This window comes from Eptatretus burgeri, chromosome 13 (assembly GCF_056783735.1).
Source record: "Eptatretus burgeri isolate ZD-2024b chromosome 13, Ebu_testis_v1, whole genome shotgun sequence".
In the NCBI taxonomy this organism is placed as follows: Eukaryota; Metazoa; Chordata; class Myxini; order Myxiniformes; family Myxinidae; genus Eptatretus; species Eptatretus burgeri.
This window is the reverse complement of record NC_140973.1, coordinates 24,212,870-24,233,246: the sequence shown is the minus strand read 5'-3', so window position 1 is coordinate 24,233,246 and position 20,377 is coordinate 24,212,870. Positions and strand designations below refer to the sequence as shown.

Sequence of the window (20,377 nt, the reverse complement as noted above, 5' to 3'; positions counted from 1 at the left end):
ATATATATATATATATATATATATATATATATATATATATATATATATATATATATATATATAATATATATATATATATATATATATATATATATATATATATATATATATATATATATATATATATATATATATATATATATATATATATATATATATATATATATACAGTATATATCGGTAGCTGACCTATTTTTTTTTTCAATAGGGTATGGGTGGTCCCGTTGGTCCTCCTGGCCCCAATGGACAAAGTGGAGATCGGGTGAGTGTTCAACCTATTTATTAGCTTTGACATGTGATGTATGTTTGACTTAAATTTGCCGATTGTGTCATAATCAATATTTTAATTTGTGCTCGGCATGGATTGTGAAGTTATCACCTCTGCTCCCCCCACCAAAATAGCATAACAGCCCTCACGTTCACATGGAATTACCACGTTCAGCCTTCCTCCTCCCCCAATTCCCATTTTCCATGACATTAAACATGTGATTCTTGGTTTGAAAAAATGTAAAAAATAAAATAAAATAATTAAACAATGGATATTCTTGGTTTTTAACAGAATCTTTTTTGAAGCATGGATTTTTGTTTCTAAATTACAGTATTAGTGTTTTGTGAACATGAGCTTCTTGTTTTTTTTTAAAACGTGGGATTCTTGGTTTTTAATATGCAGTATTTTTTGTTTAAATGTGGGATATTTGTTTTTACACAGCATGAGATTTGTGTTTGAAAAAAACATGTGATTTTTGTTTTTTTAAAGGACTTTTGTTTTTCAGAACATGGGATTGAATTTTTTTTTTTTTTTACATTGTTTAGGTAAACATTACTCCTTCAACTTAATGGTAAATTTGCGGCTCCCGAGAAAGCTCTCGGGAAATATGGTAGTCTAATATATAGGATTTATAAAGCACTAAAGAAGTAATATGGGAGTAAGGGTACTATAAAAGCACAATGGTGTGCTGTAAGAGTGTTATTTTTAAAATGCAGACTTTCTATTCCACAATTTCACAAAGTTCAATATGCTAAACTTAATTCTTATTTTCAACATGGTGGTGAGATGGTTAGGGCATCGGTTCCATGTCTGGGAGGTCAGTGGTTCAAACCACGGCCGAGTCATACCAAATATATACAATATATTTTTCAATGGTACGTGCTGCTTTCTTGCTTGACGTTGAACTTCAAAAGGTTAAAGCACAGACAAACCCCAAAGGTTTCCATCCATGGGGAGGAGGAAATTCCTCCTTGGGAAATGCCCTGCTGGGCGCAGTGAGGAAAGTGGTGCCATTGTTTGACATCGCTTATACCCAGAATGCTCTGAAAAGTAACGGCCCTTCCCCCAACTGCAGTTGCTGTGTTTGTCTCATCTAACAGTTGTGTGTGTGTGTGTGTGTGTGTGTGTGTGTGTGTGTGTGTGTGTGTGTGTGTGTGTGTGTGTGTGTGTGTGTGTGTGTGTGTGTGTGTGTGTGTGTGTGTGTGTGTGTGTGTGTGTTACCTCCACTATGAGCCATAGATGTAAAAAAATTGTACTGCTCCATCATTTTCTAACAAACCTTTCAATAATGCCCAAATATTTAACATCACAGATGTTTTTGTGACTTCTACAATGTTTCTCACGATGGTGGCTATCTTATCTCACCCAATCAATTTTCTTTTCTTCATTTCCAGGGTGAGTCTGGTCCTGCTGGTCCAGCAGGTCCAATCGGTCCTTCTGGTTCTTCAGTAAGAAAACTTGGCACAATCTCACTTTATATAACCAATAAATAATCATATGGTACTTATAAATATATACATAACAGAAATAACCTGCAAATAATCGTATAGAACAGCAATCTAAAATTCTTCAAAATAACCCTATATGTTATAATCTATAATCTCTGAGTAACTTTTTACAATATCACTCAAATATATCCCATTTTTAAGTTTACTGACAATCCCAATTAAACTACATTACAGCATAAGAAATCTTGATATTCAATTTGTTTTCTTTGTGCTTTAGGGGGAGCGTGGCAAACTTGGAGCAAGTGGACCTGCTGGATTAAGTGGCCAACATGTGTGTATCTTAAAAGGCTCTATCTCCTGGAAATTGCTTTAAATTGCATGTCAATGACACTCATGAAACAACAGAACATGCACAACACCTGAAACTCCTTATAAAGATACCAATACTCTCTCTTTGGTATTTATACGGTAATGCCTGTGGAGATCGCTTCCATGCCTTTACTAACTGAGAATGACATCTTACTGTGGTCCTAAAATATCAACAGACTCTGTCATCTCTTCTGCTAGGTTTCTGCTCTTCCTCTGATGTTGAAGGCTAAACAGAAAAAGTCCTCATCAAAGATATTAAATATGGGTATTTCACATATTTTAGGAATTACTGACCTTCAATGTCGGTTCAGTGCTTTCTAAGAAGGTGACACCTTGTACTTCCTGGATCATTTGAAAGAGTGCTGGAAGGCCTTCTTTAGAGTACTCTGCAGTGCAGTTTGTCAAAGTACTTTTAATGTTATTGCACTGTTTTCTTTCATCATGTTTTTTATGCCCAAGAAACAGTAAAATCATGGGTTGGTGGATCTGACTAATAATGAGTATACCTGAAGACTATAAAACTCACCCACTGACAATATTGTGAATGTAATAAATTGAATGCAAAACAAACTATTTTTTCCGTTACCAATCTGAACAACAATTTCTGACCTTTGACTTCAGCCACTGAAGGACATTTATTTGGTAGTACCGATTTAACAGTCGAGTTGGGCCAATCTCCCCCATGGCCAATCCTACAAAAGGTTGATGTTGTAGTAGTAGTAGTAGTAATAATAATAATAATTATAACTGATTTAACAGTCTGGGTTAAGGAAGAAACATCATACTTTCCCATTAGATTGTCCTGCAACCTGCAACTTTATTTTCACAATTTTTAGATGCAGGGAATATCAATGATTTGAGACATTACATAAGTATTGCCTCCAATTAAATAATGTAGACATGAGCAGGAATTACAGATACATGATGAGCATTGAAACTTAAATTTGGCCCTTTGTTCCACTTCCTATATATATAGAGTTTGTACTTACTTTTATTCACTTATTTTATCAGACATTACTTCATACGTTCCACCTGTGCCCTTTTAGGGCAATGATGGCCAAACTGGACCACGTGGTGAGAGGGGCGACGTTGGAGGAAAGGGAGAATCTGGCCCATCTGGTCCTGTTGGACCGATAGGTGATGCTGGCCCAACTGTGAGTAATTCTTCAGTGTCATTTTCACACAAACTGAAACATCATCTTTGGAATTTTGCATCGTCTGACCCTTCCCACAGTTTATCGGCATTCAAAAAGAATGTTTTTGTTTTTAGCTGAATGATCATTATCACACAATTGTGACCGATTGCAATAAAATTATTTCATCACTTTTATAGTGGACAACTTTCTTACTTTCCTTCTGTTACAACACTTTAAGAAGCCTGACAAAATTTTGTAGGCTACACTGGCGGAATTAATGTCTCCCTGAAACTCACTACACCTCCTGGATATTCATATACAGTATTCCCCTTTCTTTCTCTTCCTTTCCGACACAACCTTATTTTTCTCCTTAATTATCTTGCCCTCCCCTTTTTTCCAAATCTTTTCATATCCCCTTTTCATCCCCATCTCCCCAAACCAACTTCCCACATATGTAACATTGAGCACAACCATATCTGATTAGCGACTGACTGTCATCACACCTGCATAAAACATGGGTAAGCAGAGCAACTATTTGAAAAATTTGTGAAATATTGACATGAAATATCCAGTGATTCATACATCAATAACATATTTTGATCCTATCATGATTTTCAAAAATGTTTCTTTTTCATGTGGTGTTATAAAATAACAAATACAGTTATGTTAATAGCCAGAGTTGAAGAGTTAGCATGATGGAAAATGTTTTAGTGGTTCACAACATTGATAGAGTCCAGGATTGAGAGGCAGTTCAATTATCTTGATCATTCTATGTTGATTTCTTTACAGGGAGCTGCTGGTGAGGTTGGGATGAAGGGATCTGCTGGAGCTCCAGGATTTCCTGTATGTTTGTTAAATAAACTTGTTAACTACTAATCCAACAGTATAAAGTTATGCTGTCAATTTGTGGTATGATTCTGAATGTAACTGTAACTTTTAAAATATTTTAGCACAACTTTTTCCACAAACAGTTTCATCTGAATCCTAACTCCAAACATCAAAAATCATATCTGACTTTTTTTTTTGTCCTTTTCCCATTCACACCTCATTTGGGTTGTGATCCATGGCAGTGACCTATAAAAGTAACTTTCTTATCCTTATCTGCAGGGTGCTATCGGGACACCTGGAGCATCTGGAGGACCTGGAGTCCGAGGCTCTATTGTGAGTCATATATCAAACAGAATGTTAGATATGAAAATAAAGTGATAATGATGAGATGCCTTCATGGATAGAAGGGGAGAGCAGCTGATATTGGACAAAATATAAATGCAAATTTTGTGGAGATAGACATGAAGAAAATTGTAGCAATACAGAGCTAGTAAGGTAGTGGCAACGTTGTTTCGGTGCTACTTTTGTGAACCCAGGGTGCTACTGGATCTGTTGGAGCTCCTGGAAATGCAGGGTCATCGGGAATCCGAGGTGGAAGTGGAGAAACTGGAGCACCTGGGAGAACTGGAGATAACGGTTCTCCAGGGCCAGTTGGTGCAGCTGGACAGCAAGGACCACGTGGACCTAGTGGCCCTCCTGTAAGTTGCTTGAATATTATCCTGAAAGCAACAGCATGTGTAGAGCATTTGAAGGTCATGTCATGAGATCAGAAGCACCGTTGGATCTTATGATTAGATTCAGTGTATGGTGTGGTGATTAGAACTACTAATGGAGCCAGTGACCTGTGTCCCCTTTGCTACGACTTGTACTTATAGCTTTTTCATTTATTTTGCAGGGTCCTGCTGGTGCAATCGGACTTCCTGGTATCATTGGCTCCTCTGGAATGATGGGATTGGCTGGAACTCGTGGAGAAAGAGGAGGTCCTGGTGGACCAGGGGCTGTGGTATGTTTGTTCTTTTTTTCATCTTTATTGAATGTTCTTCATTGCTCATCAAACACAAGTACATTTTACTTTATTTTTCCCTTTCAGCTTCTGTTATATTAACTGACTGGGTGTGCGGCTCCTAGGGCATGCCAGGAAAGATAGGACGTGCTGGTCCACGTGGTGAAACAGGAACGGTTGGACATATGGGGCCTTCTGGCTCCATGGGAATGACAGGAGAAATGGGACGCAGTGTGAGTAGTTTACATAGTTATGTGGTTTGAAATTAGTGGTGTGGAAATGGTGAAACATAATATGGTTGTCATGGTGTGGTCATTACAAACTCTATCTTTATCCTTTGTACCCTAGGGAAACCAAGGTAGCGACGGTCCTATAGGACGCGACGGCAATGCTGGTCCAAAGGTATCTAATGTGATTATGTTTGACGCTGTCTTGGAAGATGCAAAGCTAGTTAGGAGTTTATTTATAATTTTCTTGCTGCTGTCACACTGTTATCCAGGGAGAGACAGGAGAATTTGGCTCAGCAGGAAAAGGTGGAGCAGTTGGACCCCAAGGAGCAGTGGGTCCAGCAGGACCTGCAGGATATTCTGGTAGTCGAGGGGAGTCTGTAAGTTTGAGTCTCCACACTACATCGCTCACCCACCAGTACTAATCTCTGAATTTTTATACCATGGTTATTAGCCCCATGTTGTGTTGATTGTAGTGATGTCATTTGCTGTCTTTTTGCCATCCTATCCCCCCCCTCCCCACTGCGTTTGTAAAATGCAAACAGCTTCTTGAAAGACTATTATTTCATTTATATTTGTTGCAGTTAACCCATAATGCTATCATTTCATTTCTCTCTACTATGCATTGTTTAGACATTCGTTTTACTCTGTCTGTCTGTCTGGCAGTCAAAACAAAATTCAAAATCGATCATGCCAAACAAGAAACTTACTATTTATAAGGACGTCACAAATGACACAAACAGGAATGAAGAACTAATGTAACATGTTAAATAAGGTGATGTAAAAGATGCTGCATCAACAATGGTAAAAAAAAAAATTTCTACAACCATTAAAAACTTAATTTTATTTCAACTGAATTATATCGTTGAACAATAGAACACAAATCTCCTTTTTGGCACTTTCAAAACCCTTCTGTTAAGCAGTATTTTGAGAAAATATTACAGCATTTTACATCACCACGACCAAATTGCCACTCGCAAACCCTGCCCACGTCCTTGTTTCTCAAGACAGTGCCAGGTAAGGTGTTCTATTAACTCCAGTTATTAATGGTCTTAATTGAGCTTGAACAAGAAAAAAAAAGTTGTTGTGTAAATGTGAATGAAATTTGAATGTTCAGCTCATCTTCTTTGTAAACAAACAGTGGAGAACAAGGATTACCAAAAAGGAAAACAAGCAGGTTATTTGATAATTGTGACAATGAGAATAAATGAAATGTAAAAAGGTGACAGGGTGGCAGACATGCTGAGAGTGAGGTGCAAATTGTAAAGATATGTAAATGTGGTGAAATATCGTGAAACGAAAAGAGCTCAGTTCTTTTGTGGAAGACGACGTGAGCACCACCACTGAAGGGGGTTGAGCTGTTCATGCAGTGTTTCAGCACTACCACTGAAGAATTGAGCAGTTTGAGTGTTTTTCTGACACAGAGCAGCAAAAAATATACACTCACGTTGCCCTGTACATTCAAAGATGGACAAGCTAGGTCTGACCCACATGACCTGCCAAAAGCCTCAAGCATACAGGACTAGTGCCCCATGTGCATACTCTTCCATAATATAGAAATCATGTGTACCACAGTTAAAAACATCTCACACTTAGTGTGGTTAGAAATTATATTATGCTTTCACATGACAAACATGATGCAGACAGTTTGAAGCACCATAAGACATGGATGTCTTAAGATCATTAACCCCAATGCCATCAAAAATACTATCATCAATAGAAACTCCATGCACCAAGTCAACACAACCTTACACCTGCTCTGTAGTCAACTTTCTTCAATACACTGACAAGGGCCAAGCAACATCACATAGTAAGGACTGTGCCTTCTATTGCCATAGAACAGCATCACCCTCAGCCATAGAACCGCGAGAGAGTCAGACATCATGAGGACTAGTTTTATAGCAAGAAAAGTTCCAAAGAGATCACCACCAAGCCTTGCAAGACAGGCAAAATAATGTTGAGAACACGAAGTGACAGAGGCAGGATGCAATGGAGGTATGGAGAATCAAGGTAGGGGAATTTAGTTCCGTTACGTTATTATATTGGATATGGATGGACACTGAGAAGGTGCATATGTGTAATGTGTTTTGGTTATTTAAGATTTGACATCGCTTGTGCTCCTATATTTGTCTGTGTTGTAAAGGGGAACTCTGTGTGTGTGATCATCATTTTTGCTCATATTTCTCTAGGGAAGCATCGGCGGAGTTGGTGCAACAGGTCCTGCAGGACCAGCTGGCCCTGCTGTAAGTATTCTACACTCAAAGCATACACTCTTAGTAGAGTCGCCGCACGCACTCGCAATGTACGTTCGCAGTCCACAGTCAGAGCATGTACTTCACGATGGGCATTCAGCATTCACTCACAGTGCATGTTCAGGTCACATTAACAGTGTGTGTACATTCAGCACGTGCTCACAGCAAGTGTACACTCACAAAGTATATTCAACACACACTCACAGTCTGTGTGCACTCACAGTCTGTGTGCACTCACAGAGCACACACAGTGCATACAGTGGGAAATGGTCATTTTCATGTTCGACAATTCTTACGTCCTCATTGATGGGGGCTTTTTGAGAAGTTGCTGCACTTATATTCTTTCGACATTTCTTAAAACATTTGCAGAATTTTCAATGTTACGGATATCTCACACCGTTGTAGAATCAACTTTAAAAGCTAAAAACATTTAAATGTTTCAGTGTGACTGTGCGTAGGTTGTCCTGCCATTAATTGAATTAGCTTGCTCTCCCTTCTTCCAGCTGATGAAAGTAAAAAAATCTTCAAGCTCCTTCGGGCCTGAATGAGCATCTGAGTGTTTTCTAATCCTTTGTTTGAAGGATTTCATGGAACATGTGAGCTTCAGTAAAACAACTGCGGTTTATCTCCATGAGGATGAAGCATGTCTCTAATGGCTGAAACATTATATCTTATAAGGTTCTGCCGGAGACTTGCCTCATTTAACAATTCGGTTTTTAAGCGGTGAAGCCGCTTCAATATTTGGCTATGGCCTTCCTTCCACCTGTCCGTCAAAATGAAGATGAACCTGTCTAAACACCGTGTTTAATTCTAAAGGTTTCTAAAGGGTATTGTTAGTTTCTAGATTTTGCCTATTTCATATTAAAAATGCCAAACTGAACCACTTCCTTTGGACACGAGTGCGATTTATTTATTTATTTCATGTTCCACATAACAGGGTCAATCTGGTGCCCGAGGAGGGAAAGGAGAGACGGGAGGTGGTGGTGCAATGGGGATGAAAGGACTTCGAGGTGATGGTGGACGTAGGGGAGCTCCTGGAGCAATGGTAAGATTTCATACCTTGTTGCACATCACACAGGATGTGATTATTTCACCCATGTACCTCTCAACTACATATTAGGAAAAATGTCTTTCCGTTGTTCTTTGCATCGGTGGGCCACAAAATCCCCCATTTTCCTCAATTAATTGTGATGCTTTTCTGATGTACATTTAACACCTATTGAGTAACATTTGGCTCATTATTTTTGTATAAAGATATTTTATTGTTGTTTTCCAGGGTGCACCTGGTAATTCAGGTTCTTCTGGCAAGATGGGTGCAATGGGTCCAAGAGTAGGTTCTTGTTTTGTTTCCTTCATTCTTATTTGTTGAAACCGTGATAACACCAGTGAAATTGGTTTGTGTTGAACGTGTGATGTGGTCTTGGAGATGGGAAAACTTGAGTTTGAAATGAAAACCAGGGTAATGGAAAGATGGAATTGCAAAGAATGAAAAGATAACTCAAAGTCTCTGAATCCTCTGCTTCAGGGGCCAACAGGTCCAACAGGTCCAGCTGGTCGAGATGGTAATGCAGGTCATGTTGGGGCAGTTGGACCTCACGGACCTCGAGGACCAAATGGCAGGCCCGGTGCAATTGTGAGTTTCAATTCACTGCTTTGTTTTTCCTTGAACATACACCTCTCACAATGCTGAAGGCTAAAGGTGACTTTTTGTGTCGTGTCAACTCCAATTATGGATCTGTCTTCATCAAGGTATTTACTTATTAACATATTAGAGGAGGATTCTTCTGATATACCTTTTATTATTCATCATCTTTTTTTTTTCTGCTGCTGATATTCAGGTTCGACCCTTTCATTACATTTCCATGTGTTGTATTGTAGGGACCTGCTGGGCCTGCTGGATCTCCAGGCCCTCCTGGTCCACAAAGCGATGCTCCTCGTCCCAGTTACACCCGCGTTGGCTTACCTATTAAGGCTCCAGATCCCCTGCGGCACTACAATTCTGATGAGGCAGCCAAGGCCTTCTCACAACACACCGAACAAGTGGATGTTTCCCTCAAGAACCTCCACAACAAGGTCGAGGGCCTGGCGAGCCCCGATGGGTCACGCAAACGCCCTGCACGCACCTGCCGTGACCTTCACAGCAACCACCCAGAACTTACCAGTGGTATGGAGACTGGAGATGCACAAAATATAATTAGATCAATCATTACCATTTCAGTGGTGTTGTTCACACCTTCCAGTTATTTCCCCATCCTCATGCATTTTTTTTCTGCTTAGTCTCACCCCTCTCATCTCCTCAAACAAACACACACACACACACACACACACACACACACACACACACACACACACACACACACACACACACACACACTTCCTATAGCACATCCTTCGACAGGACCATCTATTTTCAATGAACCTCCGAATCATTCAATGTGATTGATCCTCAAACTGACATGTTTCTTGCACAGGTGATTACTGGATTGACCCAAACAAGGGAAGCAACATCGATGCTCTGAGGGTTTGGTGCAACATGAAGACTGGGCAGAGCTGCGTTTACCCCACGACATCCACAGTGTCCAAGCGTCAGTGGTGGTCTGGCAAACTCAAGGAGAACAAGCTCCTCTGGGTCAGCGAAATGGATGGTGGCTTCAAGGTAACGAGTCAATTTATTTTATACAAATTGACATATTTACTTTCCATCCATGCAATAAATTCAGAGAAACATATCGGCCTACTGTTCGTATAGAATTACGAAATGTCTCATCTCTTGTTGTTTTCTTATTAAACCCATCCCTCAATTTATGGAATATATACGTTCTTGAAAAGTTGCACATAAAGCAAAGTTCCATATATCGAACCCTATTTTTTCCCATTGACTTCCAATTCTGGTATATATGGGAGGTTCCTTCCTCCGGATAATATTTCGGCCCGAAGATGTAATAAAGATGTTTTCCATCACTTTTCTTTATTTTCACGTATTGCTCCTATTGTAGGCGTAGCCTAAGTTTTTCCAGACATGTTGACTTCCTTTTACTGAAGTAAGAACGTTGCAACAGGGTGAAATCCTTCACAGTACAGTACCAATGGTGATCAACACTACGCTGAACCAAAACGAGCAAAGCTTGAGCGGCACAAAATGCCCAGGAAAACCAGTGCAGTATGAATAGTGTGGGCAAACGACATTCAGCTGTATAAATTGCCCACTCAGATAAACGATAGACCGTTTGGTGTTTGATTGAGTCGCAATATAACAAGGGATATATGTACTTGTCTGTTAGAAATGAACTTTGTTTCCACATGAGATCATTTACACCCCTCTTCTTGTAGTTCGACTATGGCGATGCATCCCTTCCCGGGAACACTGCAGCTGTACAGCTCACATTTCTGCGACTGCTATCCCGTGAAGCATCTCAGAACCTCACCTTCCATTGCTATAACAGCGTGGCCTATCGCGATGCAGACAGCAACAGCCTGAGCAAAGCGTTGGTGCTGCAAGGCTCCGGTGACATTGAAGTTCGTGCTGAGGGAGGCACTCGCTTCGCCTACTCAGTGCTTGAAGACGGCTGTATGGTGAGTGTTCAATGGGTTCATATGTCTGATAGGCTGGCAAGACAGCCGAGAGGTATGGACACTCGCCTCTGAGCTGTCTAGCCTTGGTTCAAATCCCGACCCAGCTATAAACTCTCATGCTGATGTTTCACCGGCAGGCGAGGCATCGGTGTGTGTGTGCCACCGCCTGGATGGACGTTAAACTGGCCGTCCCCTCTGCCAACATTAGTTGGTAGACATTAGCAATCGAATGGGTGTCTTTTGTGACAAATAGGCGAATTATCGCCAGCACCTTGAACAAATTGCAAGCTCCTGCTCTAACCTAGAGGGGACTGTATCAGTGACACAGCTGTACTCACAGCATTTGATGCTACCTGCAGACCTGTGCTGCAAATGAACGAAGAAATGTCTCTGATTTTGCTGATTATTATTATCATTCTCCTTCATTCAGAGGGATAAAAGGAATGATTGGCACATTGGTATTTTCACAAGATTATTTTGCAAGCACGCTAATCGCTGAGCTGCTTGTAGTCAGAGTAACATCTCCCATACATAGAATCATGCTCATAAAAAACTGCCATTCTAATGCAGAGGAGGTGGTGGTAGGTGGTGCATCTCAGAGCATGCTCTCCTCCTGATGGAGACATGCAGTCGCTTGTTTAGGTTATGTTTTCACCCCTGTCTGTCTGTCTGTTTGTTTGTCTGTGAACAGGATATCTCAAAAGGTTGAGGACGGATTCGGACAAAATTTCGTAGAGACGTTGGGTGTCTGTCAAGGACGAATTGATTAGATTTTGGTGAAGATCTGGATATGGATCCAGATACTCGAATTTTTTTTAAGTGATTCTTCAACATTGAGAGATAGCGCCAAAAGCGAGAACATATCTGTATAGCACGATATCTCAAAATGTTGTAGATGGATTCCGATGAAACTTGGTGGACAGGTTGAGTGTATGACAAGGAAGAGTTGTTTCAATTTTGGTGAAGATCTGAATCCGGATCCGGAAATGAGAATTTTAAAGTGATTCCATCACACAGCCTGTTAAGTGATCGGGCGAAAACAGATATATAGCACAATATCTCAAAATGTTATTGACAGATTTGGACGAAACTTGGTGGAGAGGTTTGGTGTGTGACAAGGACGAATCGATTCGATTGTTGGTGACGGTCTGAATCCGGATCCGGAAATGATAATTTTTTTAAGTGATCCTTCACCATCAAGTGATTGGGTTAAACACCTTATATAGCAAGATATTTCAAAAAGTTGTGGACGAATTATTACAAAACGTGGTGGATGAGTTGGGTTGGTGACAACAAGGCCATTTGATTTTGGTTCAAGCCAGGATACAGATCTGGCCTACCAGTGGGATACAAAAGGTTAACAGTTCAGCCTGGCAGAGGTATGCGCGCTTCCGAATGCCGTTCTAGTTCCGTCTGCATTTAAGTTACTTTTGGAGGCCACGGTATCTATCAAAAAGAATAGGCTATTGTGTGCCAGTACCATGGCCAAATTCCCTGTCTGTTAATGGTAAAGGAATGCAATAATAACATGAGTTCCCTTACAAGGAACTTCAATGCAGGAAGAGGCAATTAGTAGCATCACACCTTTCCAATGGTAGCGAAATGTGGATATTACGTTAGATTAAGATAATGGTGAAAATGGTGTTGGTTGATCGAATATAGCTAAACTGATGATGGATAAAATTAATTTGGTGCGGATAAAGCACAAGCATGGTGGGCATATGACCTCCTCCTGTGTCTAAGGTTTCATGCATATATCACTGTACATCAGAGGATCTTCAAAATCCCCATTATTGTCAATTGACAGCCAGCCTAGCTCATGCAGCCTTACCATGACAGTTTATTGTTTTATTCCATTTCATCTGTGATCAGAGAGAGCAGTCATCTCAGGGACTAGTCTAGTTTTATGGAGAGAATGAAGTGATGGAATTTAATCTCTGAATGGGTGCAGAGATCAGAGTGATTTGTGATGACACAGCAAGGTGGGGCAAGATGCCTCTCTGTGTATGTGTGTGTGTGTATATATATATATATATATATATATATATATATATATATATATATATATATATATATATATATATATATATATATATATATATATATATATATATATATATATATATACATACATACATATACACACATCCTCCTCGGTCGATTTGTTCAGTATCGTGAAGGTTTTCATGTCAACCTGTCTGCAATAGTGTGAGCCAGAGAGCGCTGTGGTGCAGATGTTCAGGACACTGACGATGTAACCAGGACTGAGGAGTTGAAACAGGGTGGTGTCGAGGGAGTGCATCTTGCCCAACCTTACTCTGTGCAGGATAACACAATGAACGATGTATTCGTTTTATACGATAAAGATGATGTGTTTTGTAACGACATCCGTGTATCTTCTGTTTTCAGCACCACAATGACGAATGGGGCAAGACGGTATTTGAGTACAAGTCACGGAAAACATCACGCCTTCCACTTTTGGACATTGCCCCGATGGATATCGGTGGTGCCGACCAGGAATTTGGTGTAGATATTGGTCCTGTGTGCTTCGTCTAAATGAACTAAAAAAAGAAAACATTTTACTTTGTTGCGCCATCTCTTCTAATCCAGCACTGAACGAACAAAGCTCAACCAACAGAACATCCAACTGCTCTAAGTTTTGCACCTAGGATTCGGAATGGAACGGTGAAGCAGATGTCGATTTGAAATGATCCGTGTGTTCAGCTGTTGTGTTGTTAAACGATGTTGTAGGTGAGTGGTTATGAGCGAGCCCCCGTGGATTGATAATGCTACCTCTCATGTAAAAAAGGAGACCAGTTTGATACATTTTTTTTTTAAATCATGGTGCTATTTTGTGCTCACGAAGAACACGTCACGTGAAGCAAAATTTGGGCAGATGGATGTTTCATTTCAACCAGATGAAGAAATTATTTGATGAGGTAACCCCCTGGTTTTCAATTGTCTTTGTTTTGTTTTTTTGTTGTTTGTTTACAACATGGGGATTTAAAATAAAAACCACAACAACACCCTTTATTTGAGTCTCGGCCGTCGTGTGTCGCTTTCTGAAGCTTATTCGAACAATAACTTTATTTGGTGAAATCTGATGTACGCTACACTTACCTATATTGCTAACGGGACTGAGAATAAAGTATTTCCATCAAAGATGTGACGTCATAATCGAGTGCTCTTGTAATGCATTTGATGGAGTTCTCATACGTTGACTGCATTGGCACAGTAATGGTGTTTACTCCCATTACTCACACTTTTGCAAAGGCCCTGGCAGAATCGTCAGATTTCCTCTGATATACTGTCATCCCAGAGGTGTTCATACTCCCCTCTGAGCTGCCTAGCCTGGGTTTGAATCCTGACCAAGCTATAAACTGCCATCCTGCTTTTTGGAGGCAGGGTGAGGCAGCAATTTGCGTGTCGTCCCTCGGATGGACGTTGAAATGTGTGTTCCCTCTGCTGTCGTTAGTTGGTGGACGTTAAGATCGCAAGGTATCCGTTGTGACGAGTCGGGAAGTTATCGCTGGCACTTTGAACGGATTACAAAAAAATCCTGCCAAAACCACCTCCAGCCACACTTCGTGTCTGGTCAGCCGGTTGGTGAAAGACGTAGGTCAAAAACGTCCCGCAGCCAACCCCACAAGGTTGGAATAATTATGGCAGGTCAAGTAGTGCAAGCACGTTATTGAGTAGTAGTAGTAGTAGTAGTAGTAGTAGTTTCAGAATGCAATATCTGATCGAGTTTTCATTTCAGCATTTAGACACGGTGGCTGAATTGCTGGCATCTGTCAGACCTGATAATATGGGTTTGATCCACGTTCTTGATCAACCCCTATGTTGTGTCAACATGTCTGTCCATCACTCAAGCTCATTCCTTCACGGAGTACGAAAGAACATGTTTATACTGTTATTATTTTTACCCTGTGTGAGAAGCGAAAAGCGGGGTGAAGCAATTGGTTCACTTTGTCTGCCGGTCTGCAGACGTCGGTCTACGGGCGAGGAACAACTTAATTTCAATTGAATGTTATATTTTGAAAACTGTAGAGCACGAATCGGAACATGAACCTGCAGTTTATCAGTACTTTGGCTCTGAGTTTTACAAAGTGTACAGAATCTCGTCCAGGGTGGACAAGCGCACAGAGGAGTGACGTAATTTATTTTTACTCTGTCTGCCTACCTGACAGTCAAACAAAATTGAAAATCATTCCAAATAGGAAACTTAGTGTTTTAAGGATGTTATAAAGGACACAAATACCAGGCACGAAGAATTAATAACTTAATGTATTAAGTAAGGTGGTGTAAAAGACGATGTATCGACGGCGGTAGATTTCTGATTTTTTTTTTTTTACATCCTTTAAAAACTTTATTTTATTTCAATTTAACTATATTCTTGAGAACACTGTAGAACACAAATCGCCTTGTTGGCACTTCCAAAACCTTTAGTTTAGCAATACTTGGACAAAATATTACGCCATCTCGACCAATCAAATTTGTCACTCGCGCTCTCAGTGTTGGAGACTAGCGAGATTCAGACAAAATTGGGGCTCATAGGAAATATAGATCATGCTCGGGAATGCAAAGCAAGAGTTGAATTACAATCTTCCCCATGTCCTTTGGCTCAAGACTACGTGGCCAGGGTATGGTGTTCTGTGAACTCCAGTTACTGTTATTATTTTGACTCCGTTTCTGATCTATGAGGGCTGTAAAGGATGCTCTGAAGACTGAACTTTTCTTTTGAGAAAATCTGATGTTGAAACTAATCCTGTTTTTAAATGACTCTTCTCCACATATGCATTTCCCATCAGTTTGGTATTAATGCCTTAACAGCTAATGCTAAAAGAATGAAGGTCTTCAAGATCGATACGCAGCCATTTTGGGATCTCTGCCTTCACCTCCTCACTTTGAAATGCTATACAAGCCACACTGATGCTTCCAATAGTGCAAAGCACTTCTCATTCCAACTCTTCAAATTTAAGATTTGTTTTGGAATGTCCCAGGCAATTTTTTTTTTAGTTAGAACTATGGTATATGAGAGTTGTACTCTCATATATTACAGTAGTCTGCAGAGAATTACTTCAGGAAAGGAATGTTATTTTTGCCTGGGCATGCTCACACCCCTCGGGACCATACTCGATGCAGAGCGTTGGTGCTGCCGAAGCAGTCTCCTTGGCTATTGGACACAATCCTGGATGGGTCACCACTCCGACACAGTATACCAGCATGCTGGCACTCATTTTGCCAACCTCAGAAGGATGACAGGACACCCCAAGAGATCACTTTATTGAATTCCAGGTGTGAATAAATGATGGATCCCATAGTTATAGCGCTGGTACACTGGTGTGCCGCATTATTGAGCACATTCATACTGTGATCGCTCAAAATGAACTCCAACCCGGCTACTGCTTGTGGTAATCCAACCGCTTGATTGCACAAAAGCATGTTCCTCTTCAAATAGCTGATTCATATCTAATACCGTTTGTATCACCCAAACACATTCCTGCATGAGACACGGATCCAAGCTGTGCGGCTATTCTCTTGTAAATTTAGTTTGCTCGACTTCAAAAAATAATTTTTTTAAGGATTTAAGACTCATAGTGGAGCTGCCACACATACATCCTACACCCATGGACATACAGACAAATACACAAGACAAACACAGCCACTGAGCTTAGGGGATGTGCTGCCACTTTCCTGGGCACTCTGGGTGTCTGCAACATCACAGCAATGGCCACACCTTTCTCACTGCACTCGGAATTTCTTCCTCCCCATGGATGAAAACCTCTGGGGATTGTCCATGCTCCTAACATTTTAAATGCTGTAGCCAGGAAGCAAGGAAGCAGTGGGTACCATTTTTACAGTCTTTGGTAAGTCTTGGCCAGGGTTTGAACCACAGACCTCCCAGACCTGAAGCAGACGTTCTCACCATTACACCACCGAGTGTTGTTCATCATTAACTTCATTACTCAACATATTGGTTTGGTGTGCAGCTAAATATCAACAGGTCCGAATCCTATTCTGGACCATTACTGGTCCCCGCCTTTGTATTAATCGTCGAGTCCGTCATCAATGTTCCAACATGTGTCGCAGACCGTGTTGTTGGACTTAAACAAGTGTGCCTTGGACGAGGAGATTGGGACCATACTCTGTGCAGCGTGTTGGTGTTGCCTCATCAGTCTCCTTGGCTCTTGGGCACAATCCTGGACAGGTCGCCACTCCGACACAGGATACCAGCATGCTGGCACTCATTTCGCCGACCTCGGAAGGATGACAGGCAGAGTCAACCCCACCTGGTATTAATTCAACAGCTGAGCGGGATTTGAACTCAGGACCCTCGGATCCAAAGCCCAAACACCCTAACTAACCATTAAGCCAACACATCAGGGATAAGTGTGCCTTGACTACTCCACAACACCTGAAACCACAAGCATTTTGATCCCACACACAGAGGCTCATATCCATTCATTTCACCTCGTCATCTTCCTCTTCTTCAATGGAAACAATATTACTCCCACGTTCTTGGTGGGTTGGACCGGGTTTGTTTGACCCAAGGCTTTCACGAACCGGCCGGCCATGCCTGACGTTCGACCAAGGCAAAGGCAGGAATTTGGGATTTGTTCAGGGTGCCGGCGATAGCTCGACGACGCTCTTCATGAAGGACACTGCGTGGGACGTTAAACGTCCAACAACTAATACTGGCAGACGGGACACGCAGAGTCTAACATTGTCGTGGAACAAAAGACATATTACTTCGAGGAGAGTGTGTTTACCTCAAGGCATCCTGTCATGTAAACAATTGTTTCACACCTCGTGGTATTCCATGGAACGCAAGGCTCAATGAACTCCGTGTGTCATCCCGATGACTTCCTCACTCTCATTACATCACGGAGGTTTAATTGACCCTATGCACCAAGCAAGTGACGTCACAGAGGAAGGTAAGGGTCCGCCATATTGAGTGGCAAACAAATCATGGCGACCACGCACGTGTCACGCGAACTTCTGGCCTATTTCCATGGATTAGATGATATTTCTAAGAAGAGGTACCGTGAAACATTGAAGCTGTGTGGTCTTAGTGAAGATCCTTATATCATTTCAAAGGATAAATGGACAACAGAAAGGAAATTTTGGCCTCAATTCGTTTTCCCTGACATCTATGTTTACCTTGTAGAAACGCCGAGTCCTTACACTCAAGCCAGCCTGAAAAGCCTTCACGAGTATGGACGCTTACTCATGTTATGTCGCCGGGTTTGTCAGTGACATAATCTCGACGAAAGCTGACAAGAACAGTATTATGGTGAGGGCAAAGATAAGCCTGTTTTCTTTCATTTCACTATTATTGTATTATCGTTGTTGCTTGTTTTGTTCAGCAACCATCGTCACGTTTTTTTAACCTGACTGCTGCCACAAGTTAAAATTTCAAGTGAAGCTCTTGTCTAAATGCTAAGTTTGTAGAAAATCTTCGTTCGTCAGTTTCCTTAAAGATACATTATATTTTTTCCATGACAAACATCCGGTGTAATGCCACGCTGCTGTGGATATTTACAAGTGATCGTTTTTTTATGTATTATACATATCAATGTGACTTTCTGTGGTGAAACAACTCAGAACTGTGCGCGTTAGACACCTGTTAGACAGGCGATCTAGCCTATCTCATTCTGTCAATAAAACAAGGGATATAATGCATTTTAATGATACAAATCAGACAATAATTTGTAACCACCAGCTATTTAATACCAACTACTGAAATAACGTATGAGAAATTAGTTACATACCGGAGACAAAATGAAGGCGCACAACCAGTCATGTTCGCCAGGTCGCCATGTTTCTCTTCTCAGAACCGATATCCAAAGATTTCGTCGGTCTACTTCGGCGGGAAAGCGGTAAAACTGCCCTCCAGAGCCTTTAGTACATCCCGGGGCACAACAACTCTTACCAATTTGCAGAAAAAAAAAACGCTTGCTTGGAAATAACGGTGTAGTTGAAGTGGAGACTATCGGTTGTTATGGACGCGGTAATACTTTCTTGCCAGTCACGTGACCGGTGACGTCATCTGAATAAGGCCGATATGTGACCGAAGTCGTGTCAGTTTCGTCCAACAATCCGTCACCGATTCTTTATGAATGACTGTTAGGCGGTGTATTGTGTTTTGTGCATGATTAACGCTGGTATGCCTATGCTTCCAGAGGGAATCAATTGTTTATTTATGCTAATTAATAACGTATGTGGGCTGTGGGGGGAAGTCAGTCACCAATTGCTGTGTGCCGTGCCGTTTCCCAACACGCTGTCCAATGCCCGCCCTCCAATGCTCTGTGCCCCGCCCTCCAATCCTCTGTGCCCCGCCCTCCAATCCTCTGTGCCCCGCCCTCCAATCCTCTGTGCCCCGCCCTCCAATGCTCTGTGCCCCGCCCTCCAATCCTCTGTGCCCGCCCTCCAATGCTCTGTGCCCCGCCCTCCAATGCTCTGTGCCCCGCCCTCCAATGCTCTGTGCCCCGCCCTCCAATCCTCTGTGCCCCGCCCTCCAATCCTCTGTGCCCCGCCCTCCAATCCTCTGTGCCCCGCCCTCCAATGCTCTGTGCCCCGCCCTCCAATCCTCTGTGCCCCGCCCTCCAATCCTCTGTGCCCCGCCCTCCAATCCTCTGTGCCCCGCCCTCCAATCCTCTGTGCCCCGCCCTCCAATGCTCTGTGCCCCGCCCTCCAATCCTCTGTGCCCCGCCCTCCAATCCTCTGTGCCCCACCCTCCAATCCTCTGTGCCCCGCCCTCCAATGCTCTGTGCCCCGCCCTCCAATCCTCTGTGCCCGCCCTCCAATGCTCTGTGCCCCGCCCTCCAATGCTCTGTGCCCCGCCCTCCAATGCTCTGTGCCCCGCCCTCCAATGCTCTGTGCCCCGCCCTCCAATCCTCTGTGCCCCGCCCTCCAATCCTCTGTGCCCCGCCCTCCAATCCTCTGTGCCCCGCCCTCCAATGCTCTGTGCCCCGCCCTCCAATCCTCTGTGCCCCGCCCTCCAATCCTCTGTGCCCCGCCCTCCAATCCTCTGTGCCCCACCCTCCAATACTCTGTGCCCCGCCCAGCCCTCTCACAATGGTGCCACTTGGACATCGATTGATCAATGGATCTTGGTTTTTGTGACAATATGTCGCAGGTGACCAAAACTAACCTTAACCCTTTCCTCTTGAAGTGATTTATGATTTCTGATTTCACTAGTCTTCCATTAAAACATTCCTGACGTTGATTTGGTGATGGTGAGGGTTTAAATCGTCCAAATATGACATG

General features: G+C 42.0%; 1 protein-coding gene across 1 annotated transcript in view; it reads left to right on the top strand.

The window, feature by feature from the left end:
* Window positions 1-14,137, top strand: part of LOC147014077 (uncharacterized) — a 71,667-nt gene extending 57,530 nt beyond the window's left edge. The window contains exons 33-51 of the mRNA XM_085850589.1: window positions 209-262; window positions 1,663-1,716; window positions 1,994-2,047; window positions 3,132-3,239; window positions 4,011-4,064; window positions 4,329-4,382; window positions 4,586-4,747; window positions 4,945-5,052; window positions 5,178-5,285; window positions 5,401-5,454; window positions 5,552-5,659; window positions 7,469-7,522; window positions 8,469-8,576; window positions 8,808-8,861; window positions 9,057-9,164; window positions 9,410-9,695; window positions 10,003-10,187; window positions 10,862-11,104; window positions 13,514-14,137. Coding sequence (XP_085706715.1) covers window positions 209-262; window positions 1,663-1,716; window positions 1,994-2,047; window positions 3,132-3,239; window positions 4,011-4,064; window positions 4,329-4,382; window positions 4,586-4,747; window positions 4,945-5,052; window positions 5,178-5,285; window positions 5,401-5,454; window positions 5,552-5,659; window positions 7,469-7,522; window positions 8,469-8,576; window positions 8,808-8,861; window positions 9,057-9,164; window positions 9,410-9,695; window positions 10,003-10,187; window positions 10,862-11,104; window positions 13,514-13,660 — 2,103 coding nt within the window. The 3' untranslated portion in view covers window positions 13,661-14,137. The remainder of the gene's footprint in view (window positions 1-208; window positions 263-1,662; window positions 1,717-1,993; window positions 2,048-3,131; window positions 3,240-4,010; window positions 4,065-4,328; window positions 4,383-4,585; window positions 4,748-4,944; window positions 5,053-5,177; window positions 5,286-5,400; window positions 5,455-5,551; window positions 5,660-7,468; window positions 7,523-8,468; window positions 8,577-8,807; window positions 8,862-9,056; window positions 9,165-9,409; window positions 9,696-10,002; window positions 10,188-10,861; window positions 11,105-13,513) is intronic.
* Window positions 14,138-20,377: the final 6,240 nt, after the last annotated feature.